The sequence below is a fragment of the Oncorhynchus keta genome, chromosome 19, assembly GCF_023373465.1.
Source record: "Oncorhynchus keta strain PuntledgeMale-10-30-2019 chromosome 19, Oket_V2, whole genome shotgun sequence".
Taxonomy (NCBI): Eukaryota; Metazoa; Chordata; class Actinopteri; order Salmoniformes; family Salmonidae; genus Oncorhynchus; species Oncorhynchus keta.
Genome location: NC_068439.1, coordinates 69,684,289 through 69,704,573, shown reverse-complemented (window position 1 = coordinate 69,704,573; position 20,285 = coordinate 69,684,289). Strand labels below are relative to the sequence as shown.

Here is a 20,285-nt window from a genome sequence, read left to right as displayed (position 1 = left end):
ATCGCCACTAGGCTACAACGTCACGGCGGCATGACCACTTTGCTGCAGCCTCTCATCATGCTTAGCACAGCAGGCTAACTGCCAAAGCTAAGTCCTTCACGTTAACTCCTCAACGCTAACTTCTCATGTTGGGCTGACGAAATCCCCACTCCCACAAAGTATGGCGGTGAAATGAAACAGGATTCATTCTTCCCACAGGATTGGAAGCCATTGTGTTAGGCTGGCATAAATGTGACATCACGTGTTGAGTAATAGGCCTATGGAGAGCGGTTAACAGTACAGTAGAGTACTCACAATGATCTCAAGGCCACCTGCGACGGGAGTGTAGATGACTTTATAGCCCTGCACATTGCCGTCGGCTGCGTCCCAGCTGGCGGTGAGGGTGGTGTGGGTAGGGTTGGTGACCTGCAGATTGGTCACTCCACCCAAAGGCACTGGGGGAAAAAATTCAACAACTTTAAGTGTGGTACTACGATTATGTGATTATTGGGGAAATCAAGTTAACCATTATTTTATGTTTCTCAGTTTATATTTCCAATGTTCCCAAATCACTTTTCGAGATTGCATTTGCTACCACTTCATTTTACATTGCTACTCACGCGTCTTTCCATTCTCAGCCTGGCGTTTCCCCTCTCTGGCGGGGTAGATAGGTAACACTGATATTGTGTAAGGTGTGTCAGGCTTGAGGTTCCTCAGAACGATGGTGGTGGTGCTTCCAGGTACTTGCTCCTGTTTACAAACAGGTGGAAAGTGATTTGAATTAGATGACTGATTGCAGATGAAATGCTTTATGGAAGTGTATTAGCTTAAGGCTGTTTATGAGGTCATAAGGTGAAAGAGACCCACCACTTCCTCTGGTGTTCCTCCAGCCACAGGGACGAAGAAGATCTTGTACTGACGCACGGCTCCGTCCGCTGGGTCCCAGTCCACCTTCAGAGAGGTCATGGTGGGTTCAGTCACCTTCAGGTTCTTCACTCCACCCAACGGTCCTGGTGAGGAAATCAACAAAATATAGAAAACCTGTTCTATGTCCAATGTAACTCTATTATCTTACTGATAATCATATTACATTGAAAACTCACTGTTTACAGAAGGTTATTGCTACCCAAACATTTTTTTAAATGGTCGGACAAAGAAAATGTGTTTGTGGCAGCAATGATCTTCCACACTTCCATACTGTACAGACTAAGTTATCTTAAAAGGAAAATACAAAAAGTGAATACAAATATGCATTATACAGCAGGTACTGATGACAATGTATGAAATTTGGGGAATTTATGTTTGGTCTGGGATCTAAGGTGTACTGCAAACATGGAAGTGCGTATTGGAATGATTGCTTGGATGTCAGCCAGTCTTACTCGTCTTTCCGTTCTCAGACTGCCTCCTGCCCTCTGTCTCTGCGAAGACAGGCACCAGTGAGACAGTGTAGAGAGTGTCTGGCAGGAGGCCTCTCAAGACAGTGCTGGTGGCAGTGGCAGCCACAGTTTCCTAAAGATTACACAAACACAACCATTAACCTCTGCCCACTCGAATTAACTTTATGGCACGCAATGTGGAAACCACACTTTCTACACTGTCAGCTCAGCAGAATCCTACCATGGCTTCAGCAGCTCCACCGGCAGCAGGTACATAGAAGACTTTGTACTCCTTGACTTTCCCTTCGAATGGCTCCCAGCGCACGTTCAGGGTGGTCATGGTAGGGTTGATCACCTGCAGGTTCTTTACTCCACCAAGAGGCCCTGAGGTACAAGACACATCAACATCATTCCAAGTAAATGGCATCAATATCCTCAAGCCGTTACAGAGTGGTATTGATTCAATATGAATGCATATAGCTTTTTTACAAATTGACTTTGGACAGCTATACCAAAGAAGACTTAAATATGGGGATGTCACTTTTCACTGAATGAACTTGGTATCGCATGGAACTACAATCCACAAATGAAGAGCTATACTCACTATTGACGATTCTCTGAAATGATCAATTTCTCCACCCCTCATCTCAAAGTCAGACTTTCTTACTTGTCTTTCCGTTCTCAGACATTTTCTTGCCGTCTCCCACGTCGTAGACAGGCACCACTGAAACGGTGTAGATGGTGTCGGGTGTGAGGCCCTTCAGGACTGTGTTGGTCCCAGCCACAGTCTCCTTACATTACACATACATAATACAATTATTAATGCCTGCCCACACCCAAATTAACAATAACTAATGATACAAATCACAAAATATGACAAGCAACTATATTCAGTCAAACAGGAGTGTATAAAGATTGAGTGCATAGGTACTCATACCCTTGAAAGTAACTACACTTTCTACAGTGTCAATTACCAGTCCTACCATGCTCTCAGCTCCACCGGCAGCAGGTACATAGATGACTTTGTACTCTTTGACTTTCCCCTCGGCCGCCTCCCATTTCACGTTCAATGTGACCATGGTGGGGTTGGTCACCTGCAGGTTCTTCACTCCACCAAGAGACTCTGGATACACCAACCAGGGATTCAATAATATAACTTCATACTGATTGATAGTACTTATTAAAGTAATATCTTAAAGTGCTTAATAAATGACTATATTATCTTATGTTAACTTCTCTTATCTTATGGAGTTTGTATGAAGTTCAAATACAGCAATAAAGAGTTATCCTCTCCATTGATGAAACTAATGTCTTTTAAGAAGGCCATTACTCAGTCCCTGAAACTTTATACTGATTGAATTTAGCATTGCAAGGAGTCTGTATGAAGTTTAAATACAGACTTAATGGAGAGGTATCCTCTGCATTGATGGTTATTTATGGATTTATGGATTTATTTCATAAATCAGCTTCTAAGAAGGCCATTATCAGTCCCTGAAAAGATCACTTAATAAGTGATCTTTAGAAGATCTTTAAAGATCTTTAGACTTAGATTGCAGACAGTCTTACTTGTCTTTCCATTTTCAGACTGTTTCTGTCCATCTCCCACTTCGTAGACCGGCACAAGTGAGACAGTGTAGAGGGTGTCTGGAAGGAGGCCTTTCAGAACAGTGGTGGTGGTAGTGGCAGCTACAGTCTCCTTTACATTACACAAAGACATCACACCTATAAACGTCTGCCTACTACCAACTCTGTTTGACTGAAGATAGTTGTTTGTCATATTTTGTGATTCATAAAACAAACAACTTCAAACAATACATGAATATGCTATTTCTCATTTAATTTTGAGATGTGAACTGTTGGAATATTTTTTTTACACAGTCAGCCAACAGAAAGCTGAGAGACTTCCTGCCAGTCCTACCATGCTCTCAGCTCCACCGGCAGCAGGTACATAGATGACTTTGTATTCTTTCACTTTTCCGTCGGCCGCCTGCCATTTCACGTTCAGGGTGGTCATGGTGGGGTTGGTCACCTGCAGGTTCTTCACTCCACCCAGAGGCTCTGGATTAAACCATAACGTGCTTTAATATGGTGTTTAAAACATGTGACTTTATATTGAGTGAACTGAAATCAAAATACTTCACAAAAGAGTTATCTGCTTCATTGAATGTGCTCTAAAATGATACATCTATTAACACTTCTTATGGCTGGGGGCAGTATTGAGTAGCTTGGATGAATAAGGTGCCCAGAGTTAACTGCCTGCTACTCAGTCCCAGTTGCTAATATATGCATATTATTAGTATATGTGGATAGAAAACACTCTGAAGTTTCTAAAACTGTTTGAATGATGTCTGTGAGTATAACATAACTCATATGACGTTTTCGTCTTTTGAGCTTCTAGTCGTGAAATCTATGCAGCCTACTCAATCACTTTTTATAGCTACTGTATATAGGCCTCCTGGGCCATATACAGCGTTCCTCATTGAGTTCTCTGAATTCCTATCGGACCTTGTAGTCATAGCAGATAATATTCTAATTTTTGGTGACTTTAATATTAACATGGAAAAGTCCACAGACCCACTCCAAAAGGCTTTCGGAGCCATTATCGACTCAGTGGGTTTTGTCCAACATGTCTCTGGACCTACTCACTGTCACAGTCATACTCTGGACCTAGTTTTGTCCTATGGAATAAATGTTGTGGATCTTAATGTTTTTCCTCATAATCCTGGACTATCGGACCACCATTTTATTATGTTTGCAATTGCAACAAATAATCTGCTCAGACCCCAACCAAGGAGCATCAAAAGTCATGCTATAAATTCACAGACAACACAAAGACTCCTTGATGCCCTTCCAGACTCCCTCTGTCAAGGATGTCAGAGCACAAAAACCAGTTAACCACCTAACTGAGGAACTCAATTTAATCTTGAGCAATACCCTAGATGCAGTTGCACCCCTAAAAACGAAAAACATTTATCATAAGAAACTAGCTCCCTGGTATACAGAAAATACCCGAGCTCTGAAGCAAGCTTCCAGAAAATTGGAACAGAAATGGCGCCACACCAAACTGGAAGTCTTCCGACTAGCTTGGAAAGACAGTACCGTGCAGTACCGAAGAGCCCTTACTGCTGCTCGATCATCCTATTTTTCCAACTTAATTGAGGAAAATAAGAACAATCAAAATGTATTTTTGATACTGTCGCAAAGCTAACTAAAAAGCAGCATTCCCCAAGAGAGGATGGCTTTCACTTCAGCAGTAATAAATTCATGAACTTCTTTGAGGAAAAGATCATGATCATTAGAAAGCAGATTACGGACTCCTCTTTAAATCTGCGTATTCCTTCAAAGCTCAGTTGTCCTGAGTCTGCACAACTCTGCCAGGACCTAGGATCAAGAGAGACACTCAAGTGTTTTAGTACTATATCTCTTGACACAATTATGAAAATAATCATGGCCCCTAAACCTTCAAGCTGCATACTGGACCCTATTCCAACTAAACTAGTGAAAGAGCTGCTTCCTGTGCTTGGCCCTCCTATGTTGAACATAATAAATGTCTCTCTATCCACCGGATGTTTACCAAACTCACTAAAAGTGGCAGTAATAAAGCCTCTCTTGAAAAAGCCAAAATATCGAATCTTCCATTCCTCTCAAAATTTTTAGAAAAGGCTCACTGCCTTCCTGAAGACAAACAATGTGTATGAAATGCTTCAGTCTGGTTTTAGACCCCATCATAGCACCGAGACTGCACTTGTGAAGGTGGTAAATGACTTTTTAATGGCATCAGACCGAGGCTCTGCATCTGTCCTCGTGCTCCTCGACCTTAGTGCTGCTTTTGATACCATCGATCACTACATTCTTTTGGAGAGATTGGAAACCCAAATTGGTCTACACTGACAAGTTCTGGCCTGGTTTAGTTTGTTTCTGTGAATGGTTTGTCCTCTGACAAATCAACTGTACATTTCAGTGTTCCTCAAGGTTCCGTTTTAGGACCACTATTGTTTTCAATATATATTTTACCTCTTGGGGATGTCATTCGAAAACATAATGTTAACTTTCAATGCTATGCGGATGACACAAAGCTGTACATTTCAATGCAACATGGTGAAGCCCCAAAATTGCCCTCGCTAGAAGCCTGTTTTATCAGACATAAGGAAGTGTATGGCTGCAAACTTTCTACCTTTAAACTCAGACAAAACAGAGATGCCCGTTCTAGGTCCCAAGCGACAAAGAGATCTTCTGTTGAATCTGACAATTAATCTTTATGGTTGTACAGTTGTCTCAAATAAAACTGTGAAGGACCTCGGCGTTACTCTGGACCCTGATCTCTCTTTTGACGAACATATCAAGACTGTTTCAAGGACAGCTTTTGTCCATCTACGCAACATGGCAAAAATCAGAAACTTTCTGTCCAAAAATTATGAAGAAAAATTAATCCATGCTTTTGTTACTTCGAGGTTGAACTACTGCAATGCTCTACTTTCCGGCTACCCGGATAAAGCACTAAATAAACTTCAGTTAGTGCTAAATACGGCTGCTATAATCCTGACTAACACCAAAAAATGTGATCATATTACTCCAGTGCTAGCCTCCCTACACTGGTTTCCTGTCAAGGCAAGGGCTGATTTCAAGGTTTTACTGCTAACCTACAAAGCATTACATGGGCTTGCTCCTACCTACTATCTCTCTGATTTGGTCCTGCCGTACATACCTACATGTACGCTACGGTCACAAGACGCAGGCCTTCTAATTGTCCCTAGAATTTCTAACAGCTGGAGGCAGGGCTTTCTCCTATAGAGCTCCATTTTTATGGAATGGTCTGCCTACCCATGTGAGAGACGCAAACTCGGTCTCAACCTTTAAGTCTTTACTGAAGACTCATCTCTTCAGTGGGTCATATGATTGAGTGTAGTCTGGCCCAGGAGTGTGAAGGTGAACAGAAAGGTTCTGGAGCAACAAACCACCCTTGCTGTCTCTGCCTGGCCGGTTCCCCTCTTTCCACTGGGATTCTCTGCCTCTAACCCTATTACAGGGGCTGAGTCACTGGCTTACTGGTGCTCTTTCATGCTGTCCCTTGGAGGGGTTCGTCACCTGAGTGGGTTGAGTCACTGATGTGATCTTCCTGTCTGGGTTGGCGCCCCCCCTTGGGTTGTGCCGTGATGGAGATCTTTGTGGGCTATACTCGGCCTTGTCTCAGGATGGTAAGTTGGTGGTTGAAGATATCCCTTTAGTGGTGTGGGGGCTGTGCTTTGGCAAAGTTCGTGGGGTTATATCCTTCCTGTTTGGCCCTGTCCGGGGGTATCATCGGGATGGGGCCACAGTGTCTCCTGACCCCTCCTGCCTCAGCCTCTAGTATTTATGCTGCAGTAGTTTATGTGTCGGGGGGCTAGGGTCAGTTTGTTATATCTGGAGTACTTCGCCTGTCTTATCCAGTGTCCTGTGTGAATTTAAGTATACTCTCTCTAATTCTCTCTTTCTTTCTCTCTCTCGGAGGACCTGAGCCCTAGGACCATGCCCCAGGACTACCTGGCATGATGACTCCTTGCTGTCCCCAGTCCACCTGGCCGTGCTGCTGCTCCAGTTTCAACTGTTCTGCCTGCGGCTATGGAATCCTGACCTGTTAACCGGACGTGCTACCTGTCCCAGACCTATTATTTGACCATGCTGGTAATTTATGAACATTTTAACATCTTGGCCATGTTCTGTTATAATCTCCACCCGGCACTGCCAGAAGAGGACTGGCCACCCCTCATAGCCTGGTTCCTCTCTAGGTTTCTTCCTAGGTTTTGGCCTTTCCTAGCCAACGTGCTTCAACACCTGCATTGCTTGCTGTTTGGGGTTTTAGGCTGGGTTTCTGTACAGCACTTTGAGATATCAGCTGATGTACGAAGGGCTATATAAATAAATTTGATTTGATTTGATATGGCAGGCAAAAACCTGAGAAAAAATCCAACCAGGAAGTGGGAAATCTGAGGTTGGTTGTTTTTCAACTCATTCCCTATTGAAGATACAGTGGGATATTGGTCATGTTGCACTTCCTAAAGCTTCCACTAGATATCAACCGTCTTTAGAAACTTGTTTGAGGCTTCTACTGTAAAGGAGGGGCTCATAAGGGCTCTTTGAGTCAGTGGTCTGGCAGAGTGCCACAAGCTCGTGGCGTTCGTTCATGTGAGAGGTAGCTTGCGTTCCATTGCTTTTCTACAGACAAAGGCATTCTCCGGTTGGAACATTATTGAAGATCTATGTTAAAAATATCCTAAAGATTGATTGTATACATTGTTTGACATGTTTCTACAGACTGTAACAGAACTTTTTGACATTTCGTCTGCTTCTAGTGGGTTTGGATTTGTTTACAAAACGCGCTAACAAAAGTAGCTATTTGGACATAAATGATGGACATTATCGAACAAATCAAACATTTACTGTGGAAATGGGATTCCTGGGAGTACATTCTGATGAAGATTATCAAAGGTAAGTGAATATTAATAATGTTATTTCTGACTTCTGTTGACTGCACAATATGGCGGATATCTTTTTGGCTTGTTTGGTCTCTGACCGCCGTACTCAGATTATTGCATGGTTTACTTTTTCTGTAAAGCTTTTTTGAAATCTGACACAGTGGTTGCATTAAGGAGAAGTGTATCTAAAGTTCCATGCATAACACTTGTATTTTCATCAACATTTATTATGAGAATTTCTGTAAATTGATGTGGCTCTCTGCAAAATCACCAGATGTTTTTGGAACTACTGAACATAACGCGACAATGTATACTGAGATTTAAAAAAATATAAATATGAACTTTATCGAACAAAACATACATGTATTGTGTAACATGAAGTCCTATGAGTGTCATCTGATGAAGATCATCAAAGGTTAGTGATTCATTATATCTCTATTTCTGATTTTTGTGACTCCTCTCTTTGGCTGGAAAAATGGCTGTGTTTTACTGTGACTTGGCTCTGACCTAACATAATAGTTTGTGGTGCTTTCGCCGTAAAGCCTATTTGAAATCGGACACTGTGGTGGGATTAACAAGAAGTGTGAAATACTTCTATGTTTGAGGAATTCTAATTATGGGATTTCTGTTGTTTTGAATTTGGCGCCCTGCACTTTCACTGGCTGTTGTCATATCGATCCCGTTAGCGGGGTATCTCAGCCCTAAGAAGTTTTTTAACCTCTTACCTCCACCCGACACGCAGGCGTCCCATCTAGACATCTGGAAATGCATATGCGCTACGCTAAATGCTAATAGCACTCGTTAAAACTCAAACGTTCATTAAAACACACATGCAGGGTATTGAATTAAAGCTACACTCGTTGTGAATCCAGCCAACAAGTCAGATTTGTAAAATGCTTTTTGGCGAAAGCATGAGAAGCTATTATCTGATAGCATGCAACACCCCTAAAGACCCGCAGGGGACGTAAACAAAATAATTAGCATAGTCGGCGCTACACAAAATGCAGAAATAAAACATAAAACATTCATTACCTTTGACCATCTTCTTTGTTGGCACTCCTAGATGTCCCATAAACATCACTATTGGGTCTTTTTTTCGATTAAATCGGTCCATATATAGCCTAGATATCGATCTATGAAAACTGTGTGATCAAGGAAAAAAACAGCGTTTTATAACGCAACGTCATTTTTTTTAATTAAAAAAGTTGACGATAAACTTTCACAAAACACTTCGAAATACTTTTGTAATGCAACTTTAGGTATTAGTAAACGTTAATAATCGATCAAATTGATCACGAGGCGATATTCTATAGCTGTACGTCTTGAAATAATGTCTGGGTAAATCTCAACCAAAATATCCGGTCGGAGACCGGAAGAAATGGGCTCCCTCTTTTCCGTTTGACGAAGAAACAAATCCTAGGCAAATGACAAGACTGTTGACATCGTGTGGAAGCTGTAGGTATTGCAACCTCGGCTCCAGGTATTGTGGTTTCTATTCAACAATACATTCAAGTGGCGCATTGATATATTTTCCAGTTTTCAGTGATCAGATTTTCCTGCGCTTTTCGATGAAACGCACGTTCTGTTATAGTCACAGCCGTGATTTAACCAGTTTTAGAAACGTCTGAGTGTTTTCTATCCACACATACTAATCATATGCATATACTATATTCCTGGCATGAGTAGCAGGGCGCTGAAATGTTGCGCAATTTTTTACAGAAAAGTAGGGGGTAGGATCAACAGGTTAAGAGAATGTTGTAGGTGGTTTCTGGCCTTTTACAGGTCTGGTGGTTCCAGGTCCACTTACTTGTCTTTCCTTGACCTGAGATGTCTTTGGCCTCTCCGCTGGGGTAGATAGCTGCCACGGTAACAGAGTAGGGAGTGTCAGGCGTCAGCTTCTGGAGGATTACACTGTTCTTCTTTCCTCCCACCTGGGTCTGTTTGGGGGACAACAACAAAGTCAGAGGCTTTTCTTTGTCTGTGGGAGGAGAAGTGAAGTGAGAACATCTCACATTGATGTTAAAACAGTAATTTATTAGAACAGGTTGACAGATGGATGGCAAGCTAAACTCTTTTAATGGTTAGGGCTGTCCTCTTGCCGAAGACGTGGATGTCGATTAAGGCAGCCCTCCTCACCTCTCTGATTCAGAGGGGTTGGGTTAAATGCGGAAGACACATTTCAGTTGAATTCATTGAGTTGTACAACTGACTAGGTATCCCCCTTCCCCTTTCCTCGGCTCAGAGACAAAAAGACCTGAAGTTCATTAGCTCACCACTGGGCACAAACTGGTGAAATCAACATTTTTCAATGTAATTTGTGACTTTATTGTATTGTGGAATCTATATGGAAAATACATTGCATTTGAAAAGAGTAATCAAACTGTTGTTTTGAGGGTGAAATTTCAACCACAGGATTATGCCATCATGGTAACCAATTTTCAACATTGACAAACCTTGTGTAAAATATGTTGAATTTGTCACTTTGAAACAACGTCTGATCTTCAACGTATAAGAAAAAAATAATAGACTGAGCAGCACCTCCTACTGGAGAATGTATCTATCTACAGCTACACTTCAGTCTCCCATCTAGTGTTTTAACCAAGCCCAGCCCTGCTTAGCTATGATATTTGTCACAGACTGTTTCCAATGTGCTATCTTGAGAATGACCATTGTCAATTCTCAACATAATAGATTCACTGTTGCTATCAAAGTAATTTCCAAAGGGTAGATCTAACAGAGCAAATTAAATGTAATCATACTTTATCAATCCTCTATCATCAATGATGCAATTTAAGCCTACATTATATAGCATTTGGACAGTCATCAACAGCTATTGTGTAAATTCAACCATGGATTGAACTACAAATAGACAATACTGTACATGCAGGACTAGGGTTTAAATCTTTAGTAAATTTAGTTAAAAAAAACTTGTTGGATTCATGTCTCCATCTAAGTAAATATAATCTAAATGATTAAAGAATTACTAAATTAAGTCAAACTTTATTTAAAGTGCATTTAAGGTTTGATTTGATTGAGTCCTACTAATTCAGTTCTACTTTAAAATGGTTGCTCAAAAAAATGGAGATGTCATCAATGGCATCTAAACAATTAACTCCATTAAAAATGCAAAGCATTAACACATTATTAACATGATAACTTTGACGGTCCTAATAAAAAAATTAATCTAACATTGTATTCCCATTGGAATTTGGTTATGCTTTTAGATGGTTGAAAGCATAGTGACAAAACATTGAGTATTCAACAAACTATTGACTGTCTTTTTGAGTAGGTGAAAAGAGGTTGTAATCTCATTGATTAACATATCAACCAAATATTGCCCAATTGGGGTGGTTGGGGCCAAGCAGAGTTCTTCTACACTGTCATAGGGAAGCCATCCAAACATGACCAATGTAAACTCCAAAGCTCTTACATCAATTTGGACTTTTACGAGGCTGTGGAGTATGAACACGGTTTCTCCCCGAGCCCAGGGAACTCTCTAACTCTCTCTTTCCCCTCCTTTCCCCTCTTTCCCGCCTTTCCCCTCCTTTCAGTCTAGCAGAAACAAAAGTGGGGTTCCCCAAGGATTAATTATTTACCCGTTTGTGTGAACAGAGCAGCTCATTCAAACACCTTATAAGAAAGAACAATTGCCTTTCTTTCACTACTGTGTTCATAAACTAGTAGTGTATAAAGGGAAGATTCATTGATCTTGAGGGACACTAGACATCATGGAAGAACAATTTCGTAATACTACAAGCCAATATTTTAAATGTATCCTGTCATTTAATGGGAACTACAGATGTAGGATCTTAATTTGAGCACTTTTTTGATGCTGAGAATTTTCCTGCACCGCAGGAAATGCAGATGAGCTTTGTGATTTCCATAAATTCACAGAAAACTCGCACTAACACACGGTTATATTAACAGTATTGCACTTTTCATTTAACTACATTTTTAGCTAATAGCCTAACCACCGTACAAGCAACATTATGGACTAAAAGGTGAAATAAGATTTAGAATAATCTTGCAGCGACAATACTGGTCAAATTAAGATCCTACAACTGTACAGTAAGCAACATCTACCAATGGCATGAAATGTTATCGGATGGGGCCACAGTGTCTCCTGACCCCTCCTGTCTCAGCCTCCAGTATTTATGCTGCAGTAGTTTATGTGTCGGGGGGCAAGGTTCAGTTTGTTATATTTGGAGTACTTCTCCTGTCCTATTCGATGTCCTGTGTGAATTTAAGTGTGCTCTCTCTAATTCTCTCTCTCGGAGGACCTGAGCCCTAGGACCATGCCTCAGGACTACCTAACATGATGACTCCTTGCTGTCCCCAGTCCACCTGGCCGTGCTGCTGCTCCAGTTTCAACTGTTCTGCCTTATTATTATTGGACCATGCTGGTCATAAGTGCGTGAATTAGACAATTTTCCTGTCCTGCTAAGCATAAAAAAGTACTTTTGGGTATGTATGGAGTAAAAAGTACATTCTTTTCTTTAGGAATGCAGTGAAGTAAAAGTTTTCAAAAATATAAATTGTAAAGTAAAGTACATACACCCCAAAAAATTACTTAAGTAGCACTTTAAAGTATTTTTACTTAAGTACTTTATACCACTGGAGACAGGCACTTGAGGGTCCCAAGTGTGAATGTCATGCCTGGCTTATATGGCTTATGTTAAATCAACACGTCTGCAGACCACAAGATCCCAACAGCAGTATGTCTCCATACTGTTTTAAGTAGACAGCGATACTATAATATAATTCCAATGATGTGCTATGATGGGATTAGATAGACATGTAACAGCTCTGTCCGATGGTGTCATGTTGAAATCATAGTTTAGAGAACTGATACAATGTTTGGGGTACCCTGTCATAACTTCTCAGACACTTAAAACATTTTAAACTAACCAAATTTTTTTCATATAAGCGCATCGTCAACCGAAAAACAAAAGAAAGGTATTTCCTAACATTTTCCGTAGCAGGTCACAATTAAGTAATCAGTTAAGAATGTGGTCTTGGCTGCTAGATACAGACCTCCTTTAAGTACACAAACAGACTGGATAGGAGGACCATGTCATAATTCTAACGTCAAACTAACAATGTGGAGAAAGACAAAATAGCGGGGAGGACACCAATTGTGGATCCCAAGAGGAAAGGGATTTCATATTACAATAAACCAATTTAGAAATGCTTAAGTATTTTTATGAGAACGGAATTAGCCATTTGACTTTAAAGGTTCAATGCAGACATTTTATTTCAATATCAAATCCTTTCTGGGTAACAATTAAGTACCTTACTGTGATTGTTTTCAATTAAAATGGTAAGACATTTACAAAAATATCTTCTTAGCAAAAAGCAATTTCTCAAGCTAGAATTTTGCTAGGATTGTCTGGGAGGGGTCTGAGTGGGGAGGGGAAAACTAAAAACTAGCTGTTATTGGCAGAGACTATTAATTCATTTACCACCTGGTGATTTCACCAGACAGGCCAAAACTCCACCCCACCACAACAGGCTGGCATATCATGCAGACCTTTCAAACTGCTCTTACACTAAAAGGCCATTATATCAAAAAACACAGGAAAATCACGTTTTTTACTGCACTGGGAAGTACTTATGGTTTCATCATTGGGGTTAAACTAGCTCCGGCACGTTGGAGAAAACCTCACACAGATACTGACGCATCACACTGATAACAACTAACGGCACCACTCAGTTACAGACTAGAGAGCAAGAACCACTTAAGTGAACTGAGAGATGTCATACCAAGAGGGCATAGGATTTAGAAGTTAGTTCTGGGTAGACACTACTTGTGGAGAGATCTTCCTCCTCCATCAGTTACTCACAATACACTCATAGTGATTGCAAAACAGTCTGGGAATTGTTAACAGATTACTGCTTTCAAGAAACTGCTGGAGGGTGTGTGTCGTACTTACCGAGAGAGCTTTGCCTCCAGCCACAGGTTGGAAAGAGATCTTGTAGTTCTGAACAGGGCCTGGGGCGTGGTCCCACTTCACTGTCAGAGTGACCGTGGTCGCATTGAACACCTGCAGGTTCTGGGGCGGTCCAGTGGGAGCTAGGAGCACATTACAATCAATACACTGACCCAAGACAGTGGTGGTTTATATAAAATAGCTGCAGGGAACATTAGGCAGCCTTTACCAATCCACAATCACATGGTGGTCAGGAAGCTGGATGAAACGATGATGATGAGGATAGGGGGTGAGGTGATGAGAACACATGATTTGGTGATGAAGTACATGTAAACGACATGATGGAGAGTGAAGCAGCCAGTAAGGTTTCTATACTATATGACACATGCATTTCCAATGATGGGGACATTGATGGGGAATGACATTGTGACATGATGATGATTGACATTAACGACACGAGGAATGACAATGTTATGACATGAAAAACGACATTCATTTAATGACACGAGGAATGATATTATGACAAATGGTTGACAATTAGGTGTCTGTTGTGGAACGTCCGGCCGCTGCCGGGTCAGTAGTCACACTTTTGCATTTGCAGCTCTTTCAAGGCACAGCAATGCACATGCAGATGTATTTTATAAAAGTGTGTTTTCCATCAACAACAATTTAATTATCATTCGCATTACCATTATAATCATAATCATGAGAACATTTCAATGATAATGTCCTTCTCCGTTTCAAATAACATACCAGCTGTAGTCATCTTTAACACTGGAAAAAGAGAACGTCATGAGAACAACAGGGAAAGAACAAGGTTATTTCAATACGCTGTGGTCCACATCTGTGGTCTAAATGTAAAACATGAATGTAACTGATAGGAGAATGAGAGAGGAGAAGAACAGAAGGGTGAACCTACATGTGCGCTGGCTGCCAATCAGGTCCTCGCTCTCTGACTCGTCTGGGTAGATGGCCGTGACGGTGACATCATACAGGGTGTCCGGGTCCAGGTTCTCCAGATAATGGGACGTTTCATCACTGTTCAGGATAGCCTGGAGAGATGGATGAGAGAGAGGGGGAACAGGTAGAGGGGGACAGCGAGAGAGAGAGTTGTGGGCAGAACGAGATGGAGAAAGAGGGAGACGAAGAGAGAGGAAGACAGAAAGGGAGAGGGAGACAGAGAGATGGAGAGATAGAGAGAGGGAGACAAAGAGAGGGAAGAGATTGAGAGAGAGATAGAGAGAAATATAGAGATAGAGAGAAAGAGAGAGAGAGCGATGGAGAGAGGGGGAGAGAGAGAGGGTGAGAGAGGGAGAGAGAGACAGAGAGAGAGAGAGGGAAAAAAATAAACAGAGACAGAAGGAGAGATAGAGAGACAGAGAGAGAGAGCGAGGGAGAGAGGGGGAGAGAGAGAGGGTGAGAGAGAGAGAGATAGAGAGAGAGAGGGAGAGAGAGAGAGAGGGAGAGAGAGACAGAGAGAGAGAGACAGAGAGCGAGGGAGAGAGGGGGAGAGAGAGAGGGTGAAAGAGGGAGAGATAGAGACAGAGAGAGAGAGGGGAGAGAGAGAGAGAGAGGGAGGGAGACAGAGAGAGAGGGCGAGAGAGAGGGTGACAGAGGGAGAGATAGAGACAGGGAGAGAAAGAGAGCATAAACAGTCCCAGTCCACTCCATAGCAGTAAATAGACCAGAATCACCAAACACCATCGGCTGGAGTAGATCAACATACATATTGGAAGTTGTTCTCTCCCTTCTTGGTCCAGCCGATTCGGTAGAGGGCCACGTCAGGGGCCCCGTGTTCCCATGTGGCCCTGAACGAGGTCTGGGTCACCTCGGACAACTTCAGGTTCTGCGGGGCAGGAACAACATCTGTACACATGGACGGAGATGTGAGAGAGGGAGATTATTATGATTATTATGAGGAAGTCCTGAGAGATGAGGCAAGGCCATTTCGTTCGTCAGAGGGGCTGCGAACCATGTGAGGAACATTTTAGCTGTGAGTCCATATTATAGATAAATGGCCAACAAACGGATTTTGAGTGTGTGTGTGTGTGTGTGTGTGTGTGTGTGTGTGTGTGTGTGTGTGTGTGTGTGTGTGTGTGTGTGTGTGTGTGTGTGTGTGTGTGTGTGTGTGTGTGTGTGTGTGTGTGTATGGAAAACAACATTTCTTCAAATCATCTGGGATTAATGATGAACAAGGCCCCATGCAGTGAGCGACAGCAGACTCGCACACAAACACACAAAGTTTCTAGGCCCATATATAATTAACTAGACTCTCACACACACACACACACACACACACACTCAAAATCTCAACCGTCACCACTAAGATACACTCATATATCTAGTCTACAGTTCATCAGCCAAATGATAAATCACACAAACGGTTGTTTACCTGTAATGGCTTGTCCAAGCATTGGGTTTCCAACACCTGCGTCGTAAACTGGGGTGACAGCAACATCGTACTCAGATTGAGAGATGAGGTTGGCAAGAGGCAGGGATGTTATAACTCCATTGACTTCAACCTGGCAGAAAAGAGATAAACGGATAACGATTTTAGGAACAACAAACAATTAACAATATTATTTTTGCTGAAGAACTGGCATGAACTAGCACTACTACATACACTATGATTTGTGGTATTACTATTGAATTTACAGCTAAATCTTGACAACTGTAGTATTTTGAACATTAAAACGTTGGGAGTTGTTTTCTCCCCCTCCAAGTTTCCTTTTTATTTCTAAATGTCATCAGAGCATTTGAGAAAAGCCATATGAATAATATGCCGTGTCCTTAAAAAAAATTATTGAGGCTATATTTGTAATTCCAGAGGATATTTGATGGTAGGAAAAACTCTTGAAGTCAAAAAGCTTCCAGCAGAAATGCTGAGAAATGTCTTACCTATGTTTCCACTTCCAACTTCAAGAAAAAAAATCAAGAAAAGGTTTCCATAACAGAGATAGTTCTCCAATATCAACGCAGAGGAATAGACCTTAGAACATAAGTCCACAGAGAGAGGCTCCTTTGGGGACAGCAGTCTGCAGATGCTCCATGAGAGGATCTGGGTAGGGATCAGTGGAGGCTGCTGAGGGGAGGGCGCTCATAATAATGTCTGGAACAGAGCGAATAGAGTGGCATCAAACACATGGAAACCATGTGTTTGATGTATTTGATACCATTCCACTAATTCCGCTCCAGCCAATAACATGAGCCCATCCTCCCCAATTAAGGTGCCACCAACCTCCTGTGGTGGAGATGTATTCAGTACTCCTGTGGTGGAGATGTATCCAGTACTCCTGTGGTAGAGATGTATTCAGTACTCCTGTGGTGGAGATGTATTCAGTACTCCTGTGGTGGAGATGTATTCAGTACTCCTGTGGTGGAGATGTATTCAGTACTCCTGTGGTGGAGATGTATTCAGTACTCCTGTGGTGGAGATGTATTCAGTACTCCTGTGGTAGAGATGTATTCAGTACTCCTGTGGTAGAGATGTATTCAGTAGTCCTGTGGTGGAGATGTATTCAGTGCTCCTGTGGTGGAGATGTATTCAGTACTCCTGTGGTGGAGATGTATTCAGTACTCCTGTGGTAGAGATGTATTCAGTAGTCCTGTGGTGGAGATGTATTCAGTACTCCTGTGGTAGAGATGTATTCAGTAGTCCTGTGGTGGAGATGTATTCAGTACTCCTGTGGTAGAGATGTATCCAGTACTCCTGTGGTAGAGATGTATTCAGTAGTCCTGTGGTGGAGATGTATTCAGTACTCCTGTGGTAGAGATGTTTTCAGTACTCCTGTGGTGGAGATGTATTCAGTACTCCTGTGGTGGAGATGTATTCAGTACTCCTGTGGTGGAGATGTATTCAGTACTCCTGTGGTGGAGATGTATTCAGTACTCCTGTGGTGGAGATGTATTCAGTACTCCTGTGGTGGAGATGTATTCAGTACTCCTGTGGTAGAGATGTATTCAGTACTCCTGTGGTGGAGATGTATTCAGTACTCCTGTGGTGGAGATGTATTCAGTACTCCTGTGGTGGAGATGTATTCAGTACTCCTGTGGTGGAGATGTATTCAGTACTCCTGTGGTGGAGATGTATTCAGTACTCCTGTGGTAGAGATGTATTCAGTACTCCTGTGGTGGAGATGTATTCAGTACTCCTGTGGTAGAGATGTATTCAGTACTCCTGTGGTGGAGATGTATTCAGTACTCCTGTGGTGGAGATGTATTCAGTACTCCTGTGGTAGAGATGTATTCAGTACTCCTGTGGTAGAGATGTATTCAGTACTCCTGTGGTAGAGATGTATTCAGTACTCCTGTGGTAGAGATGTATTCAGTACTCCTGTGGTGGAGATGTATTCAGTACTCCTGTGGTAGAGATGTATTCAGTACTCCTGTGGTAGAGATGTATTCAGTACTCCTGTGGTGGAGATGTATTCAGTACTCCTGTGGTAGAGATGTATCCAGTATCCAGTATCTTTGAAGTGCTGGGGTACTGGGATGCTGAGATGCTGGGATGCTGGGGCGCTGAAGTACTGGGGTGCGGGGACACTGGGGTGCTGGGGTGCTGAGGTACTGGGGTTCTGAGGTACTTGGGTGCTGGGGTTCTGAGGTACTGGGGTGCTGAGGTACTGGGGTGCTGAGGTACTGGGGTGCTGAGGTACTGGGATACTGGGGTGCTGAGGTACTGGGGTGCTGGGATGCTGAGGTACTGGGGTGCTGAGGTACTGGGGTGCTGAGGTACTGGGATACTGGGGTGCTGAGGTACTGGGGTGCTGGGATGCTGAGGTACTGGGGTGCTGAGGTACTGGGATACTGGGGTGCTGGGATGCTGAGGTACTGGGATACTGGGGTGCTGGGGTACTGGGGTGCTGATGTACTGGGGTGCTGGGATGCTGAGGTACTGTGGTGCTGGGGTGCTGAGTTACTGGGATACTGGGGTGCTGAGGTACTGGGGTGCTGAGGTACTGGGGTGCTGAGGTACTGGGATACAGGGGTGCTGGGATGCTGAGGTACTGGGGTGCTAAGGTACTGGGATACTGGGGTGCTGGGGTGCTGAGGTACTGGGATACTGGGGTGCTGAGGTACTGGGATACTGGGGTGCTGAGGTACTGGGATACTGGGGTGCTGAGGTACTGGGATACTGGGGTGCTGAGGTACTGGGATACTGGGGTGCTGAGTTACTGGGGTGCTGGGATGCTGAGGTACTGTGGTGCTGGGGTGCTGAATTACTGGGATACTGGGGTGCTGAGGTACTGGGGTCCTGGGATGCTGAGGTGCTGGGGTGCTGAGTTACTGGGATACTGGGGTGCTGAGGTACTGGGGTGCTGGGGTGCCAGTATACTTCTTTCAGCATGTCGTCCTGGCCAAGCCTGCCCATGGAGTCAAGATCGCAGTCTACTGAATGTGCAGCTAATATAACACCCTGTGACATCAATGACTTGTGACTTTCCCTTAATAAACTCTGTCCCCTATTCAGGGGACTTTGAGCGGTTCTGGACCATTTCCAACCAACATTTTTGTGTACAGGGCGCTCAGTGAACGGCGCAACATCAATTGTTGTGCACGTTGTGACAGCGCTGGTTGTCCCGCTTTGCATGCCGTTCTCCGCTCTCATCTGATATGCAGTATGTGAGCATAGGCAGCGAAAAGTCGCATTTTCTGGCCTATCCAGACAAAGGATCCAACTCTCCTGGTGATGAATCTTGCAGCTTCACTTACAATAATGCATATGAAACATATGAAAGTGAGTATCTCACTTTGATGTTCTCAGATAGATTTAGTGCTCTCAACATGAAAAAATTATGAATAATTTCATAGAATTTAAACAAGATCACTTTTTCTTGGTCACAGCACCCCGTGCTTAAAGCTGAAGTTGTAATGAGTCAGCAGGGATTTGAATGGTGTCTGGGCATTGCTCAGGGGATGCTGGGCAGAAAATGCTCAGTCACCATGAAATGGTGGCAATTTTGTACACTCACTTAGTATGATCATATCTATTTATTATTTAAGAAAGGTTAAACATTAGATAAGTCGTTTATAATTTGATTGTTACTAGGCTACAAGGCCTAGTGGTTAGAGCGTTGGACTAGTAACTGGAAGGTTGCAAGTTCAAATCCCCAAGCTGACAAGGTACAAATCTGTTGTTCTGCCCCTGAACAGGCAGTTAACCCACTGTTCCTAGGCAGTCATTGAAAATAAGAATTTGTTCTTAACTGACTTGCCTAGTTAAATAAAGGTAAAATAAAATAAAAATAAAAATATTTAGAAAGCATTTCAATTATTTCAAACCCTAATCCCCACTTTTGTTGAAAAGGAAATATATATATTTTTTATCATATTTGTACTGTGTACGTGAGCTTGTGTCCTCAAAAGTGACTACACCTCAAAAATGTATAACTATTTTTACTAGAAAGGTGAGATTTTAATATTTCTGGCGGTGTAAGCATTACTAGGCATTGTTTATGGCCCTCTCATGATAAATAATTACTTTTGGGTATATCTATTTAGGCGGAAATCTACATTATAGCCCATATGGCTCTGGTCAAAAGTAGTGC

At 42.6% G+C, this 20,285-nt stretch overlaps 1 protein-coding gene across 7 annotated transcripts in view; it reads right to left on the bottom strand.

Annotated features, from left to right (window-relative positions):
• Positions 1 to 20,285, bottom strand: part of LOC118397885 (collagen alpha-1(XII) chain-like) — a 106,351-nt gene that overhangs the window by 41,223 nt on the left and 44,843 nt on the right. For 3 of the 7 annotated variants that reach the window (XM_052471204.1, XM_052471202.1, XM_052471208.1), the window contains 15 exons: positions 16,130 to 16,259; positions 15,464 to 15,603; positions 14,657 to 14,789; positions 14,491 to 14,511; positions 13,741 to 13,880; positions 9,615 to 9,744; positions 3,274 to 3,413; positions 2,922 to 3,051; positions 2,339 to 2,478; positions 2,023 to 2,146; positions 1,597 to 1,739; positions 1,359 to 1,488; positions 847 to 989; positions 600 to 729; positions 295 to 434 (listed from right to left, as the gene is read on the bottom strand). In XM_052471204.1, the coding sequence (XP_052327164.1) occupies positions 295 to 434; positions 600 to 729; positions 847 to 989; positions 1,359 to 1,488; positions 1,597 to 1,739; positions 2,023 to 2,146; positions 2,339 to 2,478; positions 2,922 to 3,051; positions 3,274 to 3,413; positions 9,615 to 9,744; positions 13,741 to 13,880; positions 14,491 to 14,511; positions 14,657 to 14,789; positions 15,464 to 15,603; positions 16,130 to 16,259 (1,914 nt within the window). The remainder of the gene's footprint in view (positions 1 to 294; positions 435 to 599; positions 730 to 846; positions 990 to 1,358; positions 1,489 to 1,596; positions 1,740 to 2,022; positions 2,147 to 2,338; positions 2,479 to 2,921; positions 3,052 to 3,273; positions 3,414 to 9,614; positions 9,745 to 13,740; positions 13,881 to 14,490; positions 14,512 to 14,656; positions 14,790 to 15,463; positions 15,604 to 16,129; positions 16,260 to 20,285) is intronic. The other 4 variants (XM_052471203.1, XM_052471205.1, XM_052471207.1 and 1 more) reach the window with 4 other exon arrangements.